Raw genomic sequence first — 21,381 nt, 5'->3', positions numbered from 1 at the left:
AATACCATAGATGCGCAACCCCAGGTTATCCCACGACCAAAATGCCGTTATGCGGAAGATGAGGACGAAGAAAGAGAGCCAGCAGAAAAATGCAGCAATACACGAAAAACGCGTCCTTCCCCTCCCTGCTATCCGATTCCCAGCTGTAGGTTTGTACAAAAAAGAAACGTGGAACTAATCCTTGGTTCGATTTGAGGGTGGGTATGTTGGATGGATGGGATGATTTGACTGAAACGTTTGCCGTTGCCAGTCAAAAGTCGCTGCGGTGGATCGGCGGATCGGTGATGCGGTCGGGTAGGACGGACGGATAGCTTCGGTGAGTGGCAACCTCCTCGCCACCATGAACAATGCCACTAAACATCTCAAATCCCATGGATAAATCTTCCAGCAGTAGAAGCCAGTAGGTAGCACATGAAAAGCTTCGAACAGCTCGAAAGCTTGGAAAAAAAGAGAAAACGCCCGCCAACGCCATGCCATCATGCAATTCGCGAAAAACATTTCGTGTGGGGAATGAAATATCCGATATCGAAGACCAGAGCATACCAGCAAAAAGAGACGTGAGGAATCTTGTTTAAAAACATCCACACTGACACATTATATCCTTCCTTCCTTTCGTTCCTTCCTTCTTCAATTGGCGTACTTTGTCGGTAGCGATTGACCGCCGCAATCTGGAATCTTGAGACCGGGTTTGAGTTTGCGGTTGACATCCATGAGACCCCATTTGTCTTCCCATTCTTTGCCGGGAGTGTTGTATTGGATTTTCCATGGCTCGTCAAAGGCTGAGAACCTGTAGAGTGTGTTAGCCATGCTTTGTAAATGTAGAGGAGTATGAAATTAACGTACCAAAAGTACTCTGTGCCGTTCTTCAGACTCGGACAGACCCAGTCTTCCATGAATTGGTTCATCTCATCGATACCCGCAATTGATCCTACGGTACACTTCTCGGCGCCACCGCAGCCGGTACCACCTGCAGACGGCCAGCCAACCTCGGCAATGATTTGATGAATGCCAGACTGGGCGGCGGTGAGAGCGACGTCCTTGGTGAACCAAAAGTCCCAGGTCCATGCAGCTGCGTCCTTGGCTTGTACACCGGCGAAGAAAGGATGAACGTTGGACATGACAATGTCGACCTTGCTAGCCATATCCGCAGTCCAGTTGTCGCCGAGATCAGCCATGGCAACAGGAAGCTGACACTTGTGAGCAGTGATGTTCTTGCGGAAATCGCTAATGTGTCCAAGCAGCTCGGTTACGGACAAGTCCTTCCGGTAGAGTACTTCGTTACCAATGATGATTCCCTTGAAATAGTCGCAGCCATAGTCGTCGAGAATTTCCCATGTTTGGCGGATTTGTCGTTGCGTGGTTGTGTCGTTCTTGTCGAGCCAGACTCCCAACCATATCTTCATCGAGTCCTTGATTTGCAAGCGGTCAATGGAATGGATCAGCATCTGCGTCTGGTTGCAATCGGTACCGTACAAGCGGACTGAGTCGGTCAACTTGGACATGACAGCCAAGTCTCGTGTAATGTTGTTTTGTGATGGTCCGACGTGAAGACAGTCTGGGTATTGAGTGTTTAGTGGTGTGTAGTCCATGCCGGGGAAGACCTTGTGTAGGCCAGCAGTACTCATCAGAGCCTTGATCTCATCAGAATCCTTGCCAAGATCTTCCTTGTTATCTTTGCTAATGTCGTCAGCAGCTTGCTGAGCCTTGTCCGCCTTGTCGCCGCCGCCGCCGCCCTTGCCGACAGTGGCGCCAAGGACACCACCGAGGACGGCACCGGCGAGAATGAGAGTAATGATGGCAATAGCAATCCACATTCTCTTTTTCCGCTTCTTCAAGTCGTCTTCTGCTTTCCAACTTGCAATCTTCTCGGGCAGTAGTTCTCCGCTTCCATTGACTAGAGGCACGGCGTTGTATTTGCTTCCGTCTCGACCTGCGGCATAAGCACCAGCGCCGGCAGCTGCACCTGCGAGACCAGCAGCGCCATTGTTTATTGAGGAACCCGGCGAGCCATTGCGACTGCTACCGTCTCGTGAGCCTCCAAAGGGCGCAAATGACCGCCGCTTGTCCCGTGGAGTGTCGTGGTCGGGTCCCATTCCCCAGTCATCATCGTTATCAACTTCATTAGGGTTAATGTGGCCCATTTGCGGTGCAAGGTTCTGAGCGGACGAGGAGTAGCGATTGTAAGGTGTGTCGGCGTATGGAACGCCAGCGTGTGGTGTGTGAGGCATGCTCATCATTGAACTGTCACTCGAGTAGACGCCTGCGAGGGGTGCGCCGGAGCCGTACGAAGGACTCGAGTACATTGGTCGTGGATCGTGAAAGGGCGATGTTTGCGCGGATCGGTCTGGGACGCCCATGGGGAGTCCCCTTGCTGCCTGGATGCCACTTTCCCGTTGGTGCGCGCCTGCCACGCTCTGAGCAATACCATTGATGCCGCCGCCAGCAGCTGAGTCGCCCATGTTGTCTGAGCCTGGAGTGACGCCGGGAGGGGAGTAGTCGGAGTAGTTGTTCGGATCGGGGTACTGGGTCATTGCGACAGGAGTGCGATGGATTGGCGGCGGCGGCGGGTGGTCGTCTGAAGATGAAGCGGCTAACGGCCAGGCGTGGGGTTGTTGGTATGCCATTGCAACGTGCGCAGGCTTTTGCGGCTTTGGTGGCAGGCTTTTGCTGCCGCCGGCAAGAGGCAAAAACGAAGACGCTTGGCGAGCGACACTGCAAAGACGCTGGTTAGGCTTGCGCCGCTTTGCGCACTGCGGATCGATCAAAGGCGGACTATCACTGGGCCTGCCCTAGCGGATGCTCAGCAGCAGCGCAATTGGACGGCGTGCTTTGTGTTTTCTTCTTTGGACGCTCGTGGCTGTGACGTGCAAAACAAGCAGGTGCCAGGGTTGGGTAGGGTGGAGAGGTGGGTGTGGCAGAGAGGTTTGCTGGTTACAATCGACGCAGGTGTGTTAGTCGGGTAGGACGGCTGGCACGACAGAGGCTGACGGGTGCCATTGCTGGGCCCGCACCGCGCTAGCCTGCCTGCACATTCACCCAGGAAACGAGATGCACCAGCACGGGAGTAGTAAGGAACCCACTCTGACGTCCACCCATGCAGCCAACCTCATCCAGCCTCAACAGGTTTTGCAGAGATAACGCGAACCGCACCATGGCGGCTAGGCCCGATGCTGTCCCGAGTTCCCAACTGCAACCGTTGCGTATTGCCGCATCTTATCATGTGCTTTTCCCCTTTTCCGCATTCCTGAGTAATCACACTGAATCTTGTCGTGGATATGTCGACTCCTCATGCAGCATGCCTGGTCGCGCCTGCCAGGTTTCCAATCCTGGCATTGGCAGTCGGTCGTGCCTGCCGCAGTGCCCCAAGACAGGCAACCAAGGCAAGAGCCCCCCCAGCAAAACGATCAAGCCACAGTGGGGGCTTGGCAGGCCAGACAGACGGGAAGCTGCAGCCCGCGCATGTGCCGTAACTGCTATATTCCAATCCAATCTCCCATATCTCGCATCGCGCACGCTGAACCTTCTTAATTGCCACGACCTGCGAGATCCACTCTGCCATGATAATTTTATTGTACCCGAGTACACAACCCAACTGCAACCGAGCCCGCAAACCGTTATTTCACACCGTGCACTCCCCCCTTCGTTGGGCACGCCCATGCCGCGCCGCTCAGACTTAGGATGGATGATGATGATGATGATGACATGTCCAATCCTTCCACTTCCAGCTTCCGTCCCATCCCATCCTAGCCTGCCCCCCTCGTGTCATCCACTTACATACGCCTTTCCCACTACTGCACCAACTATTGATCGCGCGTAGCACAGCCCAGTCCAAACCTGCCTTTGTTTGTGTTCTTTTTTTGTCGCGCAAACCACTTTCCATTCGCCTTTTTTCACTCGTCACCGGACCACTGTCTCACTCATGCACGACATCGCTCGCCCTTGCCTTTTGCGACATGTGGCCGTAGTGAAACACGAACACCAGATCGTCGTGAGATCCGGCCTCATATCAGGTCCAAGAGTCGAGTAGTGCTCACTCTCCTCGGGCCTACCCCGCCCTCCGCCAGCGAATCGTTTGCCTCGCACCATACGAGAGCCGCGTCAGCGACATTATCATTCTACCGATCTTTTCAGCGAGATTAGCATGAGGCGCGTATCCGTCAACAACAACAACAACAACAACACACACTTGCCCAGCCTCGTTGCGTATTCTTTGGCTAGGATAATCGCCCGCCTTCGTCTGCAGTCTCTAGCAAGGCGTACCACGTCTCTGAATGGCTTAAACTTACATGTTATCGTCACAGATAAAGAAAAGGCTGGGATGGCTGGTCGCGCTTTGCGTTGGCACAGTTCAGAGTCTGCGCTATCCGTGCAACTCCGGTTCGCCAGCCTGGCGCTAGCTGCTTTCCCCCAACCCCACTAATTACCCTTCGTAGCATCACCATCTGCGACTGCTATTGTTGACTGCGAAACTGGCGCCAGTTGCTATATTCAGAATACAAAATAACCTGGACATGCATATATGACCGTCGTCTGCAGCCAAGTCAAGCAACGTAGAACTCTCTGTCTTTATTACGATTTTGTTTGCGTATGTGCATTCGTATGCGCATGCGCATGCTCGACGTCCAGAATGCTCAGGTGTGTGTACCAGGATTAACATGTGAGACCACACGTAGACAGCATCCAGTACCACCATCCAACCATCGAGCTGCCTCATTTTCCTCAAACCCCCACGGACGCGTCTTCTAGAGTTCGTCCCTCCGCCAATATTCCTTTTCCCGTTTCCGCGTTAATTCCTTCTTCCTCCTTCCCTGCCCTCCATCAAACACAGCCTACAAAAGACCCTGTTCCCCTCTCCTGCCTATCAAACGCCACATCGCCATTGACGTTGCCTAAGCTGCAGCGGCCTGGAAAAGCCGTACCGTGCCCACGGACATCTCCTTACCTAGTGATGATATTGCAATAAACCATCTACCCTTGAATTTCTCATCGAAATTTGAGTTATTTTTAGAGGCTGCTTCTTTCCCCCTTATTCAGCGAACTTCCATTACTTGTTCCACCCTGCCGTGGTTGTCGTGTTTCAGGGTCTGCTTGACCCTGCTCAGAACAGTTCGGTCGGATTTCTTACAGTTCAAGCGACACAATCCCATGAACGTGTGATCCGTCATCGCCACGTGCTTCCCCAGTTCCAATCATGCGTAGCACCAAAGCTAAATGAATCGTAGGCATTGTCGTACATGTCGATCCGGTAGTCCGAGTATCCTACCGCCAGGGCGGGGAAAGACGTAAGCCATGACGCTGCCTCGTTTGTACGGCTCGCTTCGGAATAGAAATGCAACGGCATGTAGGCTGATGCTCCTGTGGTGCTGGGTCGTATTGTTGCGTTGCTATCCAGATACGCTGATGGAGGGAGCGTACGTGGACGCTTTGTCGGCGGGGATGCGAGATATGGGCAATGTCCTGGGGGGTCGCGTCGATCGCCAGACTGAGATATCAACGGTTGGAGTAACCGGTCCACACAAGTTGCCAGAACCTGTCTGGCATGTTGATACATTTCGTAATGCTTGTCTGGTTGTGAGTGGGGTAATTGCACCCATTTGAGCGCCAGAGATAGGAAGAGGACCTCCTTCAAGTCGCTCGCTTGACGACCGATTCGATCAACAAAGTAGTCAACTGTCCTCTCCACTATCTTGACAAGAACATTCTCGTCATGTCCCCTTTCCCGGTAGGGTGTGCCCGTTGGTACAGGAATGCGGAACAACCTGATGAGTTGGCACATTGTGAGACCAGCCCATAGCAGGTCTACCTTCCAAAGGCCATTGAAAAAGTCTTTTCGCATCAGTGGTTTGCTAACGACCGGTGTCAGGTTCTTACTCATATGGAGATCGTTATATGAGAGTATAACCATGGTTGACTCAAGGCAGTGTCTCCGTATCTCTGCAAGTGCTGTGGTGTATGGTTGCTCCTTGAATAGCAGCGGCCTGTAAAGATACTGCAATGTTCTTTGGATGTGTAAATCGAGTTGAACGTGGTTTGAGAACAGATAACCATCACTGGGAGCCGATTGACTGTAGTGCAAGCAGAGTGCCGCTGGCTTACTCGATAAGCACTCCCCAATCTTTCGTCCTATTTCCAGGACGTCTTTCGTGTCAGGAGTGGACCGTTGAATAAGTGATACAGCTTTGATGCGACATGGAAGAGCGGCTGCAAGACAAACCTGGAACAGACTATCTGTAAGGTCGCTTAGTGGATGCGGTATTGGCAACGTCTTGGTGTGTTCGTCAAAGTCTTCGTCGTTGAGATTGGACGGTACCGGATGGTACGAATTCAGCTCGGGTACTATGAGGGGTAAGTCCACCAACATGGACGTTTGCAGGTCTACTTCAAGGACCGTTGCCCATAGCCGTCGCCGCATCTCCAGTTGGTACGGTGAGATATCTTTCATGCCTTTCGGATCCAAATGCAGGCCCATAAGCATGGCTGAGCGTACGATAGCTCCCGTATTACTCCACAGCTTTTCTGCGTTTGGTTCTCGGAAATGGCGCGAAGGCTGTAGGAGTATATCGACCTGGAGTGTTGATAGCTCAGTCCGCTGTTTACGATCAAGTCTATCGAGCCATGTCTGTACTAGGTCAAGTGCAGCCCCTCCCAGATAATTTATATGACTTTCATCATTGGGGGTTGCATCGTCAACGTGGTACGCTATGGTCAGGAGAGCAGTGAGTTGCGGAATGATGCTGGGTGAACACAGTTCCCAATTGTCGCTCAGCCATAGCTCTTCATACTGGCGCATAAAGGTTGGCCGGTGAAGAATACGCACGCAACACTCAAAAGACCGAAAGTATATCGTGACTAGCCTGTCACAGTATGATTTGGGCGGTAAATATTCCCAGAGTTTCCTCGACGCCTGCGAACAGTTGAAATTGCTAACGCTCCTGGGAGGGACCGGTATGGCACTGTACTTGGATTGTAGAAATTTGACTTGTTTTACATATGCCATCATCTGGTCATCCTCACCCATATCGTTGAGGAAGTCTCTAATCTCAACAAACTAAGCAATATTAGTTGGTTATTCAGCAGCGGTGACATTACTATCTTACCTGTTTGAGAAGCGTAATCCTGGAGTCTTCTCCGTAGCAGTCTGATTGGAAAGTCTGCGCCGTTTCAGTCCGAATAAGGGGTGGCAAACTGATCGGTAACTCGACGTGGGCAGTCTCTGAGCTCTTCCGTCCTAAGCTCACGCCAAGCAGTTCTTCGACTTTGGCCAATCTCTGCTGGAGGTCCTCGATTGGATTGATCTGGAAACTTTCGACGGAACTTGCTGACTGTGACAGATCTGGGCCGGAATTCGCCGGCATCTTGCCGACCCGATTGTAAACGCACATGTTCGCACTAGATGCTTTGACGCAGTTCTCGCATGGTGTCGTACGGTCGCATTTCAGCTTTTTTTCGCGACATCGTAGACAAGATACAACTGGTCGTGGGCGTCTTCGTGGGGTGTTGTCCTCCATTGCGCAAATCCTGGAACGTATTCCAGCCGTATTGTGGGTAACTGTGGGTAGCGGCCTTTATGGAGAACTGAGCGGGTACTAGAGGCTGGCTAAAAGGAGTTTTGCCAGGCTAGAACATGTTGAGAGGGCGAATTCGCACATGCCGAAAGGACCGAATGTTCCGATGAGAATAGGGCATACAGGTCCTGGGACTCGACATGTCAAATATCAAGATCAACCTCACGACTAGGGTGGGACAGACTAATGCCCATTTGCGGCACGGTAGGCCGCCTCATGCATGCCATGGCACATCGCACGTAAAACGAAGTCATCCCAACGGAGCACGGGACGGTTTCCAGTCACGTGAAACACCAACGCTTGGCCCGGATAGGTCAAGCGCGTACCACGTGACTGGAAACCGTTCTACTCCTGCACATTTGGTGATACCGGAAGTTGCTGCGATGGTGTGTAAGAGGAGGTCAAGTACACAAGTTCCAACGGCGGCGCCCTAGGATGTCACGAGAGGGCTTCTGAAATGAGATATGCTGCATCATCACTGACTCGAGAGATTCAAGCTTGCTTTCAGGACCAGATGCATGGTGTAAGCGTTGTGCGATGCCCTGTCTAGACAGTAGATCGTGGGCTTACGCACCATACTTTGTAGTGTTGGCTATATCTGCGGTATTTCTCAACGTTCCCTAACGTAACGAAACAAATGCTGTCTCTCTTCCCGTTCCTTTCTGACAGGCGCAGGGACCATGGTCCTTGATGGATAGTTAGTGCGCCAGATGGAGAGGGCAGGGGCTGCGACAGAGAAACTCGCCTACGCGACCTGGTAATATCATCGACGATCGCGCGAGTCGTTTGTACCTGTTTGTCCGGTCAATCAAACTCAGTTGGGTCAAGGTACATTGGGTATTACGGTCCGAGGTGTGAGGAGGTTGGCTGTGGATTCCGGATGAATCCACGTGGACCACGCTAACGGGGAAGCTACGACGGATCAAGCAGTCACTAAACCCTCACCGGCATCTCCACAACAACAGCCATCTCGCTCACACATTCGTAGTATTTTGCAGGGATACATATAGCAAGTGCCTGTTCTGGTACTTGTACACCTAGCAAATGCATGGAGAATGCAGGATGCGGAACCCGGGAAATCCTCTACCGATGAAACTGATTCAGGGCATGCTCGGATGCGGAAACCTCCACTGCATCGCACGAAAGCTCGCGGGCTAAAGCCCCCTCAAATCTCGTTGGTTCATCCCAGCTAACCCTCGTTTCCCCTCTCCATAGAATCTCTCCTTCCCTGTATGCAGCCAATACATCACTCCAGTGCCTGCAGCATCTCCCGTGTCGCGCTCAGACTCTTGCTGTCACCGTAGATGGCCGCGATCAGACTCCCATCGATCTTCGGAAACTCCCGCTGCAAGACCTCGACGTTGTCATCGTCGTCATCTTTCCTTCCCGCAGCCTCATAGCTCTGCATTACCTCAATCTGATGCGAGCGGTCCGCTCCAGTGGGAAGTGCCATCTCCGTGGCCGTGCGGCGGGGTGGCAGAACCGGCGGAGTCTCTTCCTGAGCAGAGAATGAGGACTGATAGGTAGGCTGTGAGGGTTGCTGCTGACTATGTGGTTCATAGGAGCTCTCATTATGCTGCGCTTGCATATATGGGTTATGAGATGATGCTTGGCCAGGCTCTTGGCTCCATGGGGACGTATCTTGGTGGTGAGGGGGGTATTGCGCGTACGGTTCCTGAGGAGGGTGCTGGCCTAATGGGTTTGGAGGGGGTTGCGTAGAGTATGTGTTTTGAGGTGGGTTCTGCTGAGGCTGGCTTTGGTACGCTTGGTACGGATTGTGACTCTGGTAGCTCTGGCCTTGTTCACTGCGCTGGTCTTCCCATGGGTTGTCGTGATTGGAGGCCATATTTGCGATGTCTGTTCTTGGTAGATGGTACTTAGGAGAATCGAAGTCTTAGGGCAGTCAAAAGACAGGCGACTTTGAGGCTGAGCTGCGGTCCAACGGATGACGTATCCCGCCGCGCGCACGGACCCCACAGCCCCGCTGCGCCCCGCGAGGTAGGAAGCAGCTGGACCCAAAAACAGTGACCCTGGCTCCTACCTTACATTCAGCTGGGCTATATCTCCAACAATTAGAGACATTCAATTTATCTTTTGTGATGCACATATTCTTGAATGCTTTCTGTATTCCCTTGACTTAGGTATCCTTTCACGCCATCCAAGGCAGCAATGTTGCACGACGTTGGTTTCGCTGCAAGTGGTAGCTCCTTGCATAATGCGAGTTATCACTTTGGATGTCTGATGTACTATAAATTTGACTTTGGAGTCGCAAGTTCCCGTAGATCAAGGCATGTCTGATAGCGAGAACCAAACAAATTATCTGCATCATGGCAACTAGTCTTCTATCGATTTTCATTCGAATCAGCCCATCATTGCCATCAGTGCACTCCATCATTCGGGGTATCGGTATAAAGATCCCATCATACATGGAAGACAGAAAGGACCAAGCCACCGTACGCACTAACGCAGCCAAAACGAGCGTTGAATGGAAGAAGAGAAAGGCAGAGACTATGGCAGCCAAACGGGCCGGTAAGACGGTAAAACTCACTATCATCATCACTAGCTACTGATGATATTGTGATCAGAGAAACAGAAAAGATGTGCTGAAGAAAGAGAGAGGAAGAAACAAAACAAGCCAACCAGGGATGAAAAGAAGCAGGAAAGAAACTCAAAGAAGAAAGAGAGAGAATTGAAGGATAGGAGGGCGAAATAAGGAAAAGGGATATATGTATCTGGTTCAGCGGTTGATGTCATTCGGCGCTTAGATGGAGGCAACGTGTTTGTCTTGCTCACAATTTCTACATGGATATTAGCTATGGTATCATTCAAGTCAGTCTCGCACGTGATATAGCAGTGATTTAGGGGCTGTAGTGGGTCCTTCCAGGAGATACTTTGCAAGGAACCATAATACTAAATCGCCAAGGAAAGACACATTCCAAATGATTATTTAAGCTTGCGTGAGTTGGCACAGGTTGTCTTGATTCAGACTTGATGGCTCCGGGACCTACATAATCAAAGCACTTGTTACTACATATATCATTACAGCTGATTCATTCCCTACTATCCATTGGCGTAGTGCCCAAACACCCAACCAGAAAATCGCCCCCGCACCAACCCCCCCATACAAACTCATAGGCACTTATATCGGCTCTTCTGTCTTGGCTCTCTTATCCGCCGCATCATCGTCGACCTCAAGTTTCCTCTTACTACCACCCACATCCTTTGCCTCTTCCACCACGGGCGCCTTGGCCTTCTTCTTCACCATACCCGACACGTCATTCGCGTTCTTCTTTGCCTCTGCGATTTTCGCCGCCTGTGTGACAGCATCTGCTCCTAGCATACCACCCAGGATGCCCTGGAATACTGAGGGGTCGATGCTGTCGAATGCCTGCTTTGTAGGATCGGCCTTGAGGTCCGCAACGCGTGTTTTGAGGTCCTCTAGCATACCCTTCTTGTCTTTGATGATTGCTTGTTTCTCCTTCTTCTGCTCTGGTGTTAATGCATCGGAAGCGAGGGCTGCTTCTTCCTTTTTTAGGCGAGCTTCAAGACTTTGGATGGCAAGGTCGGTTTGCTCGGCTGCTTCGTTGCGGAGATCCCAGTTTACACCGTCTTCATCCTCTTTGCCTTGTTTGGCATCTGCGTCTGTTTCTTCGGGCGCGGAGGCTGATTGCCCGGTTTGGTCTTGCCGCACTTTTGAGACGGAGGCGAATTCGAGGGCCAGTGACAGCGAGTAGTGTGCTTCTGTGACGTTTTCGTGCTCAAAGGGATATAGTTCTTGTTGGAGGGTGAGGGCGGCGCGGGCGTCGGATATGGCGTCGTGGAAGCGCTCGTTTTCGAGGGAGATTTCGACAAGGAAACCGTGGCAATCTGCGATGCGCTCTTTGAGAGTGCGCGCGCGGGGGCTGAGCTCTGCTTTCCCTTTGCCCTTGTCTGAAGCGCCGCTTTCTAGCGACTCCAATTGCTTCTCGTACAAGACGCGGGCGAGCTCAAAGATCTCGTATGCGTTGCCAAAGTCGTCGTCGTCCTCTTCTTGCTCTTCGTCCTCCATATCATCGTCTTCCTCCTCTGAGTCGGTCCAATTCTCGTCGCCTGTGAGCTGGAAGTAGGGCTTCGTCGCTGCTGACTCTTCCTTCTTCTCTGGCACGGGCGCCCTTGCACTTGAGCCTTCACCTGAGTCGTCCGTCTTGGTCGCCTTCTTTGCCTTGGGCTTCTTATTTTTCTTCTCTTCTTGCGCTACTTTGTTGCCCAGCACATCACTTTTGGCGACTGCGACCTTGTATAGCGCGCGCCCGTAGTAGAAGAGTAACTCGGCGTTCTCAGGCGCCATCTCGCCATTGAGTTCGGCCTGAATCTCGACAGCATTGGCGTAGTTTTCGGCGGCGGCGGGGAAGTTCTTGGTAGCGTAGTGAATTGAGGCAGCTTGCGATAACTCGTCCAGCTTCTCTTTGGTCCTAGGCAACTGTTCGGTTTCGGTCTCTGCGACGGTCGCGAGTGGTTCATTCGTGGGTTCGGCCATGATGAATGCTGTTTGATGATGGCCTTGTATATGTTTGTAATGCGACCGTGGTTTGCAAAGTTTGGGTCATGAATTGAGGTGTTGAGTGCTGGGCGCAGGTAGCCGTGTCCGTTGCTAGGAAAACTAGCGTGGTTAGCGTGACAGAGTCGCGTACCCTGGACCGCATCGCGCGTAAAGTGGAATCAATAGGAGCGACCACTTTGCGACACAACATACCCGCGCTCTCATACAGAACCGAAATGGCAACAGCAAGGCGACCAGAGAAGCCATCGGTGCCCTCAGACCTCATTCCATCCTCATCGCCGGCATTCGGAACACCAGTCCATCCCATCAATCCCCGCAGAACAGCCCCGATCAAGGCCCCGCCTGCACTCAAACCCGCCGCAAAGTCGACTGTCCTCCCTATTCTTCTTCCTCCAGCAACCCTACGGCCGCTAGCGTTTCGAACGTTCACCAAGAAGCATAACCTCACCCTCACATCTTCCGCTCTTCAAGCATTAGCAACCTTCATAGGGAAACACTGCGGCTCAGGATGGCGAGAAGAAGGCTTAGCAGAGAAGGTCCTGGAGGAAATTGCCAAAAGCTGGAAGAAATGCGGCGGCCAGGTCATTGTAGAGGGAGACAATGAGACGCTCAAGGGTATCCTCAAGACATTGGAAGGGTCAATGAGCGGTGGGAGAGTAGTCCAGGGCTCGAGTCTCGGCAGACAAAGCAGCTTCAACTTTGGGCCGGATATATCAGGACAGATGACTCGTCCGTCAATAGACAGTAACACAAGTTTTGGCATGTCGAATCTGCAAGTGGAGGACAAGGAAGAAGAGGAAGAAGTATCGAAAGATCCTCGAGACTGGATCAAGGTTATCGGGGCTTTTGAGCAGCCGAAATTAATATACAACTTCACCCAGAAGCATTTTGAGAAGTATGTCGACATATACTTGATTGAAGCACCTGCTAACCAATCTAGATCTGCTACGAAACCATCACTATTCCCTAATCCCTCGCACAAGACTGAGCTGTTTCGCCAACGCTACCATATCGTACATCAGCGCATACTCAGAAATGAGACATTCCAAGCACCGACCTTCTCGACCGCTCGTTCATCTACTTTGAATCGTACTGGATCGATTGCGACGTCTCAAATGAACTCAATTACCCCAATAGCCAATCTGCTTGGCCGAACTGGAAGCACACATTTGTTGTTAGGGATGCTTACAGTGTCAGCGACTGGTGCTCTGTCACTTTCTGATCTTACAGGTACAATTACCCTTGATATCCAACACGCACGTCCTATCCCGGAGAACGGCGCCTACTTCGCCCCGGGCATGATCGTCATAGTCGAAGGCAGCTACGAGGAAGACAGTGGGACAACGTCAACCCTAGGAGGCAATGGTGGTATCGGCGGCACGATAGGCGGCAAATTTCTCGCTTTTTCAGTTGGTCACCCGCCATGTGAACGACGTACAGCAACATTAGGTGGTGCCGAAGAAGTAGACAAGAACAGCCTTGCTGGACCGGCATTCGGTTGGACAGATTTCTTAGGTGTAGGATCACAACGTGCGACAGGAACTCGCATGAACAAGATAGCTGCGAAACTGCTCGACCCGGACCACGCACATAACGTTGTCATTGCATCAGATCTACATCTCGACGTCCCTTCTACCCTCTCCGCTCTTCGAACTCTTCTACGAACATACACCCCCGACCCAACAGACGCACATCCCGTATACCCCCTCGCCATCATCCTCATGGGCAACTTCAGCTCAAAAGCCAGTCTCGCAGGCGTACCCGGCACAAGCAGCATAGAATACAAGGAACATTTCGACGCCCTCGCCTCCGTCCTCGCAGACTTCCAACCCCTCATCGCACACACAACACTCGTCCTTGTTCCTGGCGATAACGACGCCTGGCCCAGTGCCTTCTCTGCCGGCGCCGCAACACCCTTACCCCGAAAGCAGATCCCCACAATGTTCACCTCGCGAATCCGGAAAGTAGTCGCAGAAGCAAATCGCGAGATCTGGGGCGCAGGTAAAGCCAAAGGCAAAGAGGGTGAGGTGATATGGACATCCAATCCCTCCCGTCTCAGCTGGTTTGGCGTAAAAGGTGAAATGGCAATCATACGAGACGACGTCGCCAGTCGTCTACAAAGAAACGCAATCAGGTTTAATAAACCGCCGCCCGATGTCGACGACGAAATGCCATATGCACCCAGCACGCAAGCGCAAGACGCAGCACAACAAGACGCCATGGACCTCGACCTACCCCGACCTCCTCCAAAACCCCAACCCCAACAAGACCCAATCGATCCCGACACGCAGATCGCCCGCGCCCTCACACGAACCATTCTCTCACAATCACATCTCAGCCCATATCCCTTTTCATCAAGACCGCTACATTGGGATTACGGTCATGTGCTAAATTTGTATCCGCTGCCGACGTGTTTAGTGCTTGCAGATAGTGGGGCGCCCAGTTTTGTGGTCAAGTATTTTGGGTGTACGGTACTAAATCCCGGAGCTATTGATGAGAGTGGGGGCCGCGGGAGGAGGGATAGGAGGGCGAGGTGGGTGGAGTTTGATGTTAGGGCTGGCACGGGGAGTGTAAGGTGTGAGGGATAGGGCGGTGTGGTGGGAAAGGAAGAGAGAGGGAGAGTCATGAGTAAGAGTTTGCGAATTTTTGGCAGAAGGTCATGGTATTATAAGACGTCATCCTGTGTACAGCAAGGCTTCGGACGGAAAACATGCAAAAATGTCGGATCACAGATATCAACGATATCTCAGCCACGCGATCGGCCGCACTGATCTCGGTCACGCGAGCAGGCGCACTGGCATCATTCACGCGGACAGGCGCACTGATCGCGGCGTCCGAGCAGCGCTCAGACCAGACCTCCTATATCTAGCTCTTCCATAGTTCTCCTTCGCAAGACAATCAATCAGAACCATCACCGAACAGAATGCATTCCTAGTTATCGTTATTTCCTTTCAGCACTAGTGCTACAGCCCTACCAACAAAAAATGCTTTTTGGTGTTCAGAAAGGACATACACTTGTTGTGCAGTATTTTTAAATTTTGAAAACGCGAAGCAGTTCATTGGCATGCAGAAAAGCGACAAACCAGTTAATTTTTTAAACACCCTTCGCCACGCACCCACATGCCAAGCAATACAAGCCCTTTTTTGTATAGCAGCGAGGAGTTCTCAGAACCACAGCACATAAGCTGCGTACTTGGAAGTTTTCAGAAAGGGAGGAGAGACACATAACTGTCTTTCCCCAGAATTTTTCAACCGGTCTGTGGTGTTATAAGAAAGAACTAGTACACTAGTACATTTTTATACTCCACTCGCCACCCACACCCACATTCTGATAGACGGCCCCAGTTTTATTTCGAAGAGCGGAGTGCTCGGAAGCACAATACATGCGCTGAATTTCTGATCGTTTCTGGAAAGGGAAGAAGGACATACAATGTTTTTGACGCCAGGTTTCATCTTTCCAATATACACCTTTGTTTTGCAAAAAGACAGGAAACAAGAGATACAGTAGTTTTTATAACACACAACCCCCGCGACACCACATGTCTCATTATCTGAGGAAGTTTTCTGTTTGTGAGTAATAGACCGAAGGCCAGGACACAGGCCACATTTTTCTGTCGGTATGTAAATTTTAGAGAAAGAAAAGAAAGCAGGCCAGAACACAACACACGGGGCCGTTCAGTACATCCTTTTTTGACAAACAATAGTCCAAAGACCGGAAAACTGGACACATATTTGTCCATGTAACGCCTTTAAAGAGAGAAGAAACCTATGAATTGAACAATCGTGTTTTTTGAGATTTTCTAGCAAGAAAGCAGGCAAGTTTGTGAGGAAAGAAAGAGAAAAGGTAGAAAGGCGGGTGGGTTTTATATGCTGTTGGTAGAGCGGTAGTAGGACAATGGCACGCAGCGAGGACGCCGCGCCGCCACATGTCGTGATGCTCTTGATTTTTGGAGAAATAGGTGGGGGTTGGCGCGGGGGAGAATGCAGCATGCAGCGTATACGGGATGATTTTAGACAGGAATATAACGCAGTCTGCGTCGCTTTTAGGTTCTGAGAAAGTGAGGATGTGATAAGGGGAAAGAGAGGAAGCAAGTAGTAAGTTTATATGGCGGCCACTGCACCGCCACATCGACTAGGGTCGTCAAACTTTTAGTAAAAGCTAGGAGTCTGGACAAGGCGACATGCAATTTTCGTTGCTACGTTTTAGAGAGGAAGAAACATGTTTATGCCTTGGTGGGTTTTTTGGATTTTGAAAGGAAGAGTGCAGAAGCTTTTTGGAGTAAAGAGAGCATGGAGAAAGAAGGAAAGAGAGGTAGTGGATTTGTATCGCTGCCACGGCGCCGCCACATGCGCGGCGGCTTCATCCATTTTCGAGTAATAGCTGAAAGTCTGGATAACGCAACATAACTTGCTGGCCTAAATCATTTTTGGAGGGAAGAAAACATGAAAAACCCAGCAGCAAATTTTCGATTGTCAAATTAAGAATGTAGAAGCTTCTCGAAGTAGCGGAAAGAAAGAAGGAAGGGAGGAGAGGCAGTGGATTTTATATGTCCTCTCCGGGGCACCACATATCCGAATACCTGGCGTGTTTTATTGTGTAGGAATAGGAGAAAGCCAGAAACACAGCATGTTGCTCTAGTTGGTGGTTGTTGTGGCAGAAAACATGGAAGTAAACCTTGCCGATTTCGAATTTAAGAAAACGCAAAGTAGTGACGGTAGGAGAGAAAGCGAAGAACGTGAGTAGGTTTTATACATCGCCGTCGGGCCACCACATTCGCGGTTGATGTTGCTTTTTATTGTGCAAGAGTAAGAGAGATCCGGGAGCACGGCATGAAGGTGTTGTTGGAGAATTTTGGATAGGAAGACATCAAACCCGACCTAGACGCTTTCGAAATTTAAGGTGGTGAGGTATTAACAATGTGAGAGAAAGGGTAGATGGTAGGTAGATTTTATATGTGAGCGTGGGGAGGGCATGACACATGAAGAGTGGTAAGACCTTTTTTGAGTAAGAAGAAGAAGAAGGCTGGGAACACAACATGTAATACCATGGTGGGTCTTTGAGAGAGGACGACATGAGGTACTTCCGTAGGTGTTTGAACATAGAAGGCAAAGTAAAGTAAAGCAGCGATGGTAGGAGAAAGAAAACGAGGAAAGGAGGTAGATTTTATATGTGCGCGCTGGGGCAGAGCACATAGATTTGGGACAAAGGGTTAAGTCAAATTAATGTTTTGGATAACAGCAAAAGTCCGCATATCTGCATTTCCCCGACTCTTTTGAGGAACAGAACATGGCACCTTCACGATGCTCATTTTAGTATTTTAGGATAAGTGGAGAAATATGACATTTTTCGAGAAGAACATAGAAGGCCGGTAGTAGGATTTCATATCCCGCCACTCAGAGGCCAGGCCACATGTGTTCCGTCTTTTCGGATTTGAATAGGCGGGGAAATTCAGGAACATCATGATAAATTACTGATGTGTCGGATCACAGATATCAACGATATCTCAGCCACGCGATCGGCCGCACTAATCTCGGTCACGCGAGCAGGCGCACTGATATCAGTCACGCGGACAGGCGCACTGATCGCGGCGTCCGAGCAGCGCTCAGACCAGACCTCCTATATCTAGCTCTTCCATAGTTCCCCTTCGCACGAGAATAAAATCAGAACCATCACCGAACAGAATGCATTCCTAGTTATCGTTATTTCCTTTCAGCACTAGTGCTACAGCCCTACCAACAGAGCCTCTCCTCCCAACTAACACTATCAAGAAGCCGGATGTGTGCCGCCCTCCAATTCCAACCTACTACATCCTATCTTCCTACATCATTCCCTACCTAATTCTAAATCCCTTCAACTCAAAGCTAAGTCTTTTCCTCTCACGACAGTAACTGCACTTATAAAATATAGATATTCTAAAGTCTTTCTCTTGTTAAGACTTGAACCAGAGTGCACATGTGTTGCCCGCCCCCCCAAGCCGCGATATAAGTACTATTCCCCTCCTTCTGCTTTCTTTTTTATCCTTACTACCTCTTCTACTTTATTACAAAAAATTACAATGTCCTGATATAAGATTCTTTATCAAAAAGACATCTGTTGGTAGGGCTGTAGCACTAGTGCTGAAAGGAAATAACGATAACTAGGAATGCATTCTGTTCGGTGATGGTTCTGATTGATTGTCTTGCGAAGGAGAACTATGGAAGAGCTAGATATAGGAGGTCTGGTCTGAGCGCTGCTCGGACGCCGCGATCAGTGCGCCTGTCCGCGTGAATGATGCCAGTGCGCCTGCTCGCGTGACCGAGATCAGTGCGGCCGATCGCGTGGCTGAGATATCGTTGATATCTGTGATCCGACAGGCTCAGAATACAATATGCTCTTTTAAACATTTCCCGACGAGAACAACATTGCTACACGTCCTACATTTTTGAGTTTGAAATTTCAGAGGAAGATATGGAGGGAGAGTGGTAGAGATACCGGAGTAAGAAGCAAATTCGAAGTGGGTTTCATAAGTGGTGGAGACGCTCTAGAGAATGTGACTCGGCCTTTGTATTACTGCGGGCAGACCTAAATCACAGCATCAACACAAACGTATGAGTTAGGGAAACTCAGACATTCAGTACATTTGAGACCATTTTATTTCCCCAAATTGCACTGTGATCTTCCTAAATAATTTAAATCTATCGGTACTGACAGTTTTTGTAGAGCCTAAAAGCGAGGTTTTTGAGGATAGAAGATGGAGGAGAAGAAAAAGCTGTGCTCTTTATACCCCGTCACGGCTAGAAAGTCAGACAACATAGCCTTTCGTTTGTTGTGTTTTGTTTCATGTGCAATAAAAAGTCCAAAATCACATATCTTATGAAAACTCAGGACTGCATTTTTAGGAGAAGCAGACATACTTCTGCAGGGTCATTATCTTGGATTTTCTCATAAAGAAGAGGATGCAGCAGCAAGCATAGAGGAGAGAGTAGATAGTAGACTTTATACTTCGTCGCCCCAAGGTCATACGCTCACTACCGCTGTAACCTTTGTCCCTAGCTTTCAGATGACTACGAGAATAGCTAAAAACGGAGCATCGACTGAGTTATGCCTAAATTTTAGGAGAAGAAGACATGCATAAGCTCTATGTTGATCTTCAAGATCCTAGAAAACGCCAAGAATGGTAAAAGATAGTTGGGAAAGAAGTAATTTCTAAGACCTGTCGCTGCAGGGTCACATTTGAAGCTAGACGCTCTGTTTTGAATGGCCACACAAAGAGCCGGAACGCAGAATGAGGGGTTTATCTATTGCTTTTAGAGAAGAAGAAGAAGAAGAAGACATAGTTCTAATGTTGGACCATTTCAATGTCAGATGTCGCCAGGTTTTACTAGAGTTTTAGAGAAGCATAACAACACCCGTCGTGATAACTACAGTCAATTTAGAACGACATAAAAGCCATGCGCAGAGAAAAAGCAGAAATTGAAAGGTGTTAACCCCGTCATTTTGAATAAGCATACTTTAATAGGGTTAGGAACAGCGCAGCCGAGAAGCTACATTACGAGTGTAAATGTGTTTGGAAACGTCACGGCGTTTAGTCAAACATTCTCCGCAACTTGCTAATCTTTGATCAAGGAATAGCATGGATATGTGCACATTTGCAGTTTTTCAAGGTGCAGGCAACTTTTCATGCCATGGTGGTTAGGATGCTTTGTTGCTGGATAAGTTATATTACGGAGTAAAATGTAATTTGGGGGGAGAGACAGTGCGCCAACCATGAAGATATTGTGGTAAGTCTTTTGTAAAGTTAGAATTATCGTATCGATAGGAGAAGAATGGAGTTAGAAGAAAGACCCGGACTTTAATATCCTATTGAGTTTCTGGGTAGTCTCGCTAGCAGGGGAAAAGTATTGAGTAGGAGCACTTTTCGATTTCAAAGGAAGAAACAGCGCGCCAGCCATTTTACTAGTAGGTATTAGTTTGAAGAAGGCAGCTCTTTCGTCAATTTGAGTGGTGATATCAGGGAAGAAAAGGGTAAGTTTTTGTAGTCGGCATGGTAGTCAGTCACACATCGTGTAACGGTGGTATTTTGAATTTAGAGAAGACAGAAATCAGAAGTCCAGCCATACCTCGTTTTTGGCATGTTTTGAGAGCGATAGAAAAAGCCTTTGAGAATATAAAAGAGGTATTCAAGTACCAGAAAACCCAAAATCTTATGCGCCAGCCACACTAGTTTTCACAACAGCGCAGCCGGACGACTTATGCCACGTCGTTGTTCCAATTATAGAGAGCCCCACAACACTGGTCATGAACTCTACCACTGCGATCTTTTGATCAAATAAGAACGAAATAGTTTCTCAAAGAATGGTGATACGGCAGGCCTTGATTTTCCACGGACCACTGCGCGCAAAATCATGTTAGAAATGAAGGTCGATTTTGAAAAAAGACAGAGCAGAGACGCCAGCCATCAGGCAGCACATCCATGAATTTTATAAATATAGGACCACCCCGTATGTAGAAGGAAAGGGAGAAAAGAAGATAAGAAGGAAGATTTATATACACCCCCAGGAGCCGGACAGTCCATGCCATATCGATGACTAGGTTTTAGGACCACCCCATATTCAGGTGGTTACGAATAGCAGTCTTAAAAGCTATCCGGCCTTCTCCACAGCGGCACAGTCATCCTATCTATAGCTTCCTCTTTTAGTATTTTCGGTGCTTATCTCATTTGCAGCGACGAGGAAGTTTTTGGAAAGGTAGGGAAGTAGAGTGGAGGATAGAGAGTGGGGTGAGAGGGGGGTATCTATATGAAAGACCCGTGCTTTGGGACGGTCCATCGGTCCATTTTGTTTCAGATTTAGCTAGGCTTTCTGGGAATGATGAGTAGAAAAGGCACGTGGAACGGCGTTGGAGGTTTCGATATGGTGGCTCACTTCTCATACCATGCAGTTATTTTATTTTTAAAGAACTGCCCGTTTTGATGTAGTGTGAAGTCAAAAATACAGGACGGCTCGGCAGTGTTTAAGGAATTTAACACGGCAGAGAAAGAGCATATGACGTGTTCTTCGCTTTCCTTTTAATCACGAAATGGTTCACCATATGTTTCTTGTGAAATACTCAGCAGTGTGGGGAACAGTGGGGAAATCATCATTTTTCACCTCTGGAGTTTGACTCTTCGCTCACTCTCATGCTTTATGATATGTGTGTTTTGAAAAGATCGCAAGTTCCACATGGAAAAAGAAATAAGAGGAACAGTGACATGAGAAAGTTTTTACTCATCCTGAGCAGGGACCGCACATCCGTCT

General features: G+C 49.6%; 6 protein-coding genes across 6 annotated transcripts; 2 read left to right on the top strand and 4 right to left on the bottom strand.

The window, feature by feature from the left end:
* Nucleotides 1–250: 250 nt before the first annotated feature.
* PtrM4_001980 (glycoside hydrolase family 17 protein) lies at nt 251–2,624 on the bottom strand (the record flags this gene model as incomplete). The annotated part of the gene is made up of 3 exons (XM_001941790.2): nt 251–353; nt 641–787; nt 844–2,624. The coding sequence occupies 3 exons, from the start codon at nt 2,622–2,624 to the stop codon at nt 251–253; spliced, it is 2,031 nt and encodes a 676-aa protein (XP_001941825.2).
* Nucleotides 2,625–5,161: 2,537 nt separating this feature from the next.
* Nucleotides 5,162–7,355, bottom strand: PtrM4_001970 (Zn2Cys6 transcription factor; the record flags this gene model as incomplete). Its single annotated transcript, XM_001941789.1, has 2 exons — nt 5,162–7,048; nt 7,098–7,355. The coding sequence occupies 2 exons, from the start codon at nt 7,353–7,355 to the stop codon at nt 5,162–5,164; spliced, it is 2,145 nt and encodes a 714-aa protein (XP_001941824.1).
* A 1,456-nt stretch (nt 7,356–8,811) lies between these two features.
* PtrM4_001960 (DUF1421 multi-domain protein) lies at nt 8,812–9,411 on the bottom strand (the record flags this gene model as incomplete). The annotated part of the gene is made up of 1 exon (XM_001941788.2): nt 8,812–9,411. The coding sequence occupies one exon, from the start codon at nt 9,409–9,411 to the stop codon at nt 8,812–8,814; it is 600 nt and encodes a 199-aa protein (XP_001941823.1).
* Nucleotides 9,412–9,892: 481 nt separating this feature from the next.
* PtrM4_001950 (uncharacterized protein) lies at nt 9,893–10,135 on the top strand (the record flags this gene model as incomplete). Its single annotated transcript, XM_066102620.1, has 1 exon — nt 9,893–10,135. One exon carries the CDS (start codon nt 9,893–9,895, stop codon nt 10,133–10,135), a length of 243 nt encoding a protein of 80 aa, XP_065964822.1.
* A 569-nt stretch (nt 10,136–10,704) lies between these two features.
* Nucleotides 10,705–11,010, bottom strand: PtrM4_001940 (TT-ORF1 domain containing protein; the record flags this gene model as incomplete). The annotated part of the gene is made up of 1 exon (XM_001941787.2): nt 10,705–11,010. One exon carries the CDS (start codon nt 11,008–11,010, stop codon nt 10,705–10,707), a length of 306 nt encoding a protein of 101 aa, XP_001941822.2.
* A 1,310-nt stretch (nt 11,011–12,320) lies between these two features.
* On the top strand, nt 12,321–14,737 carry PtrM4_001930 (uncharacterized protein; the record flags this gene model as incomplete). The annotated part of the gene is made up of 3 exons (XM_001941786.2): nt 12,321–13,000; nt 13,046–14,132; nt 14,735–14,737. The coding sequence occupies 3 exons, from the start codon at nt 12,321–12,323 to the stop codon at nt 14,735–14,737; spliced, it is 1,770 nt and encodes a 589-aa protein (XP_001941821.2).
* Nucleotides 14,738–21,381: the final 6,644 nt, after the last annotated feature.

The sequence above is a fragment of the Pyrenophora tritici-repentis genome, chromosome 1 (assembly GCF_003171515.1).
Source record: "Pyrenophora tritici-repentis strain M4 chromosome 1, whole genome shotgun sequence".
NCBI classification, from domain to species: domain Eukaryota; kingdom Fungi; phylum Ascomycota; class Dothideomycetes; order Pleosporales; family Pleosporaceae; genus Pyrenophora; species Pyrenophora tritici-repentis.
The sequence above is the reverse complement of the archived record's forward strand: the minus strand, read 5'-3'. Positions and strand labels throughout refer to the sequence as shown.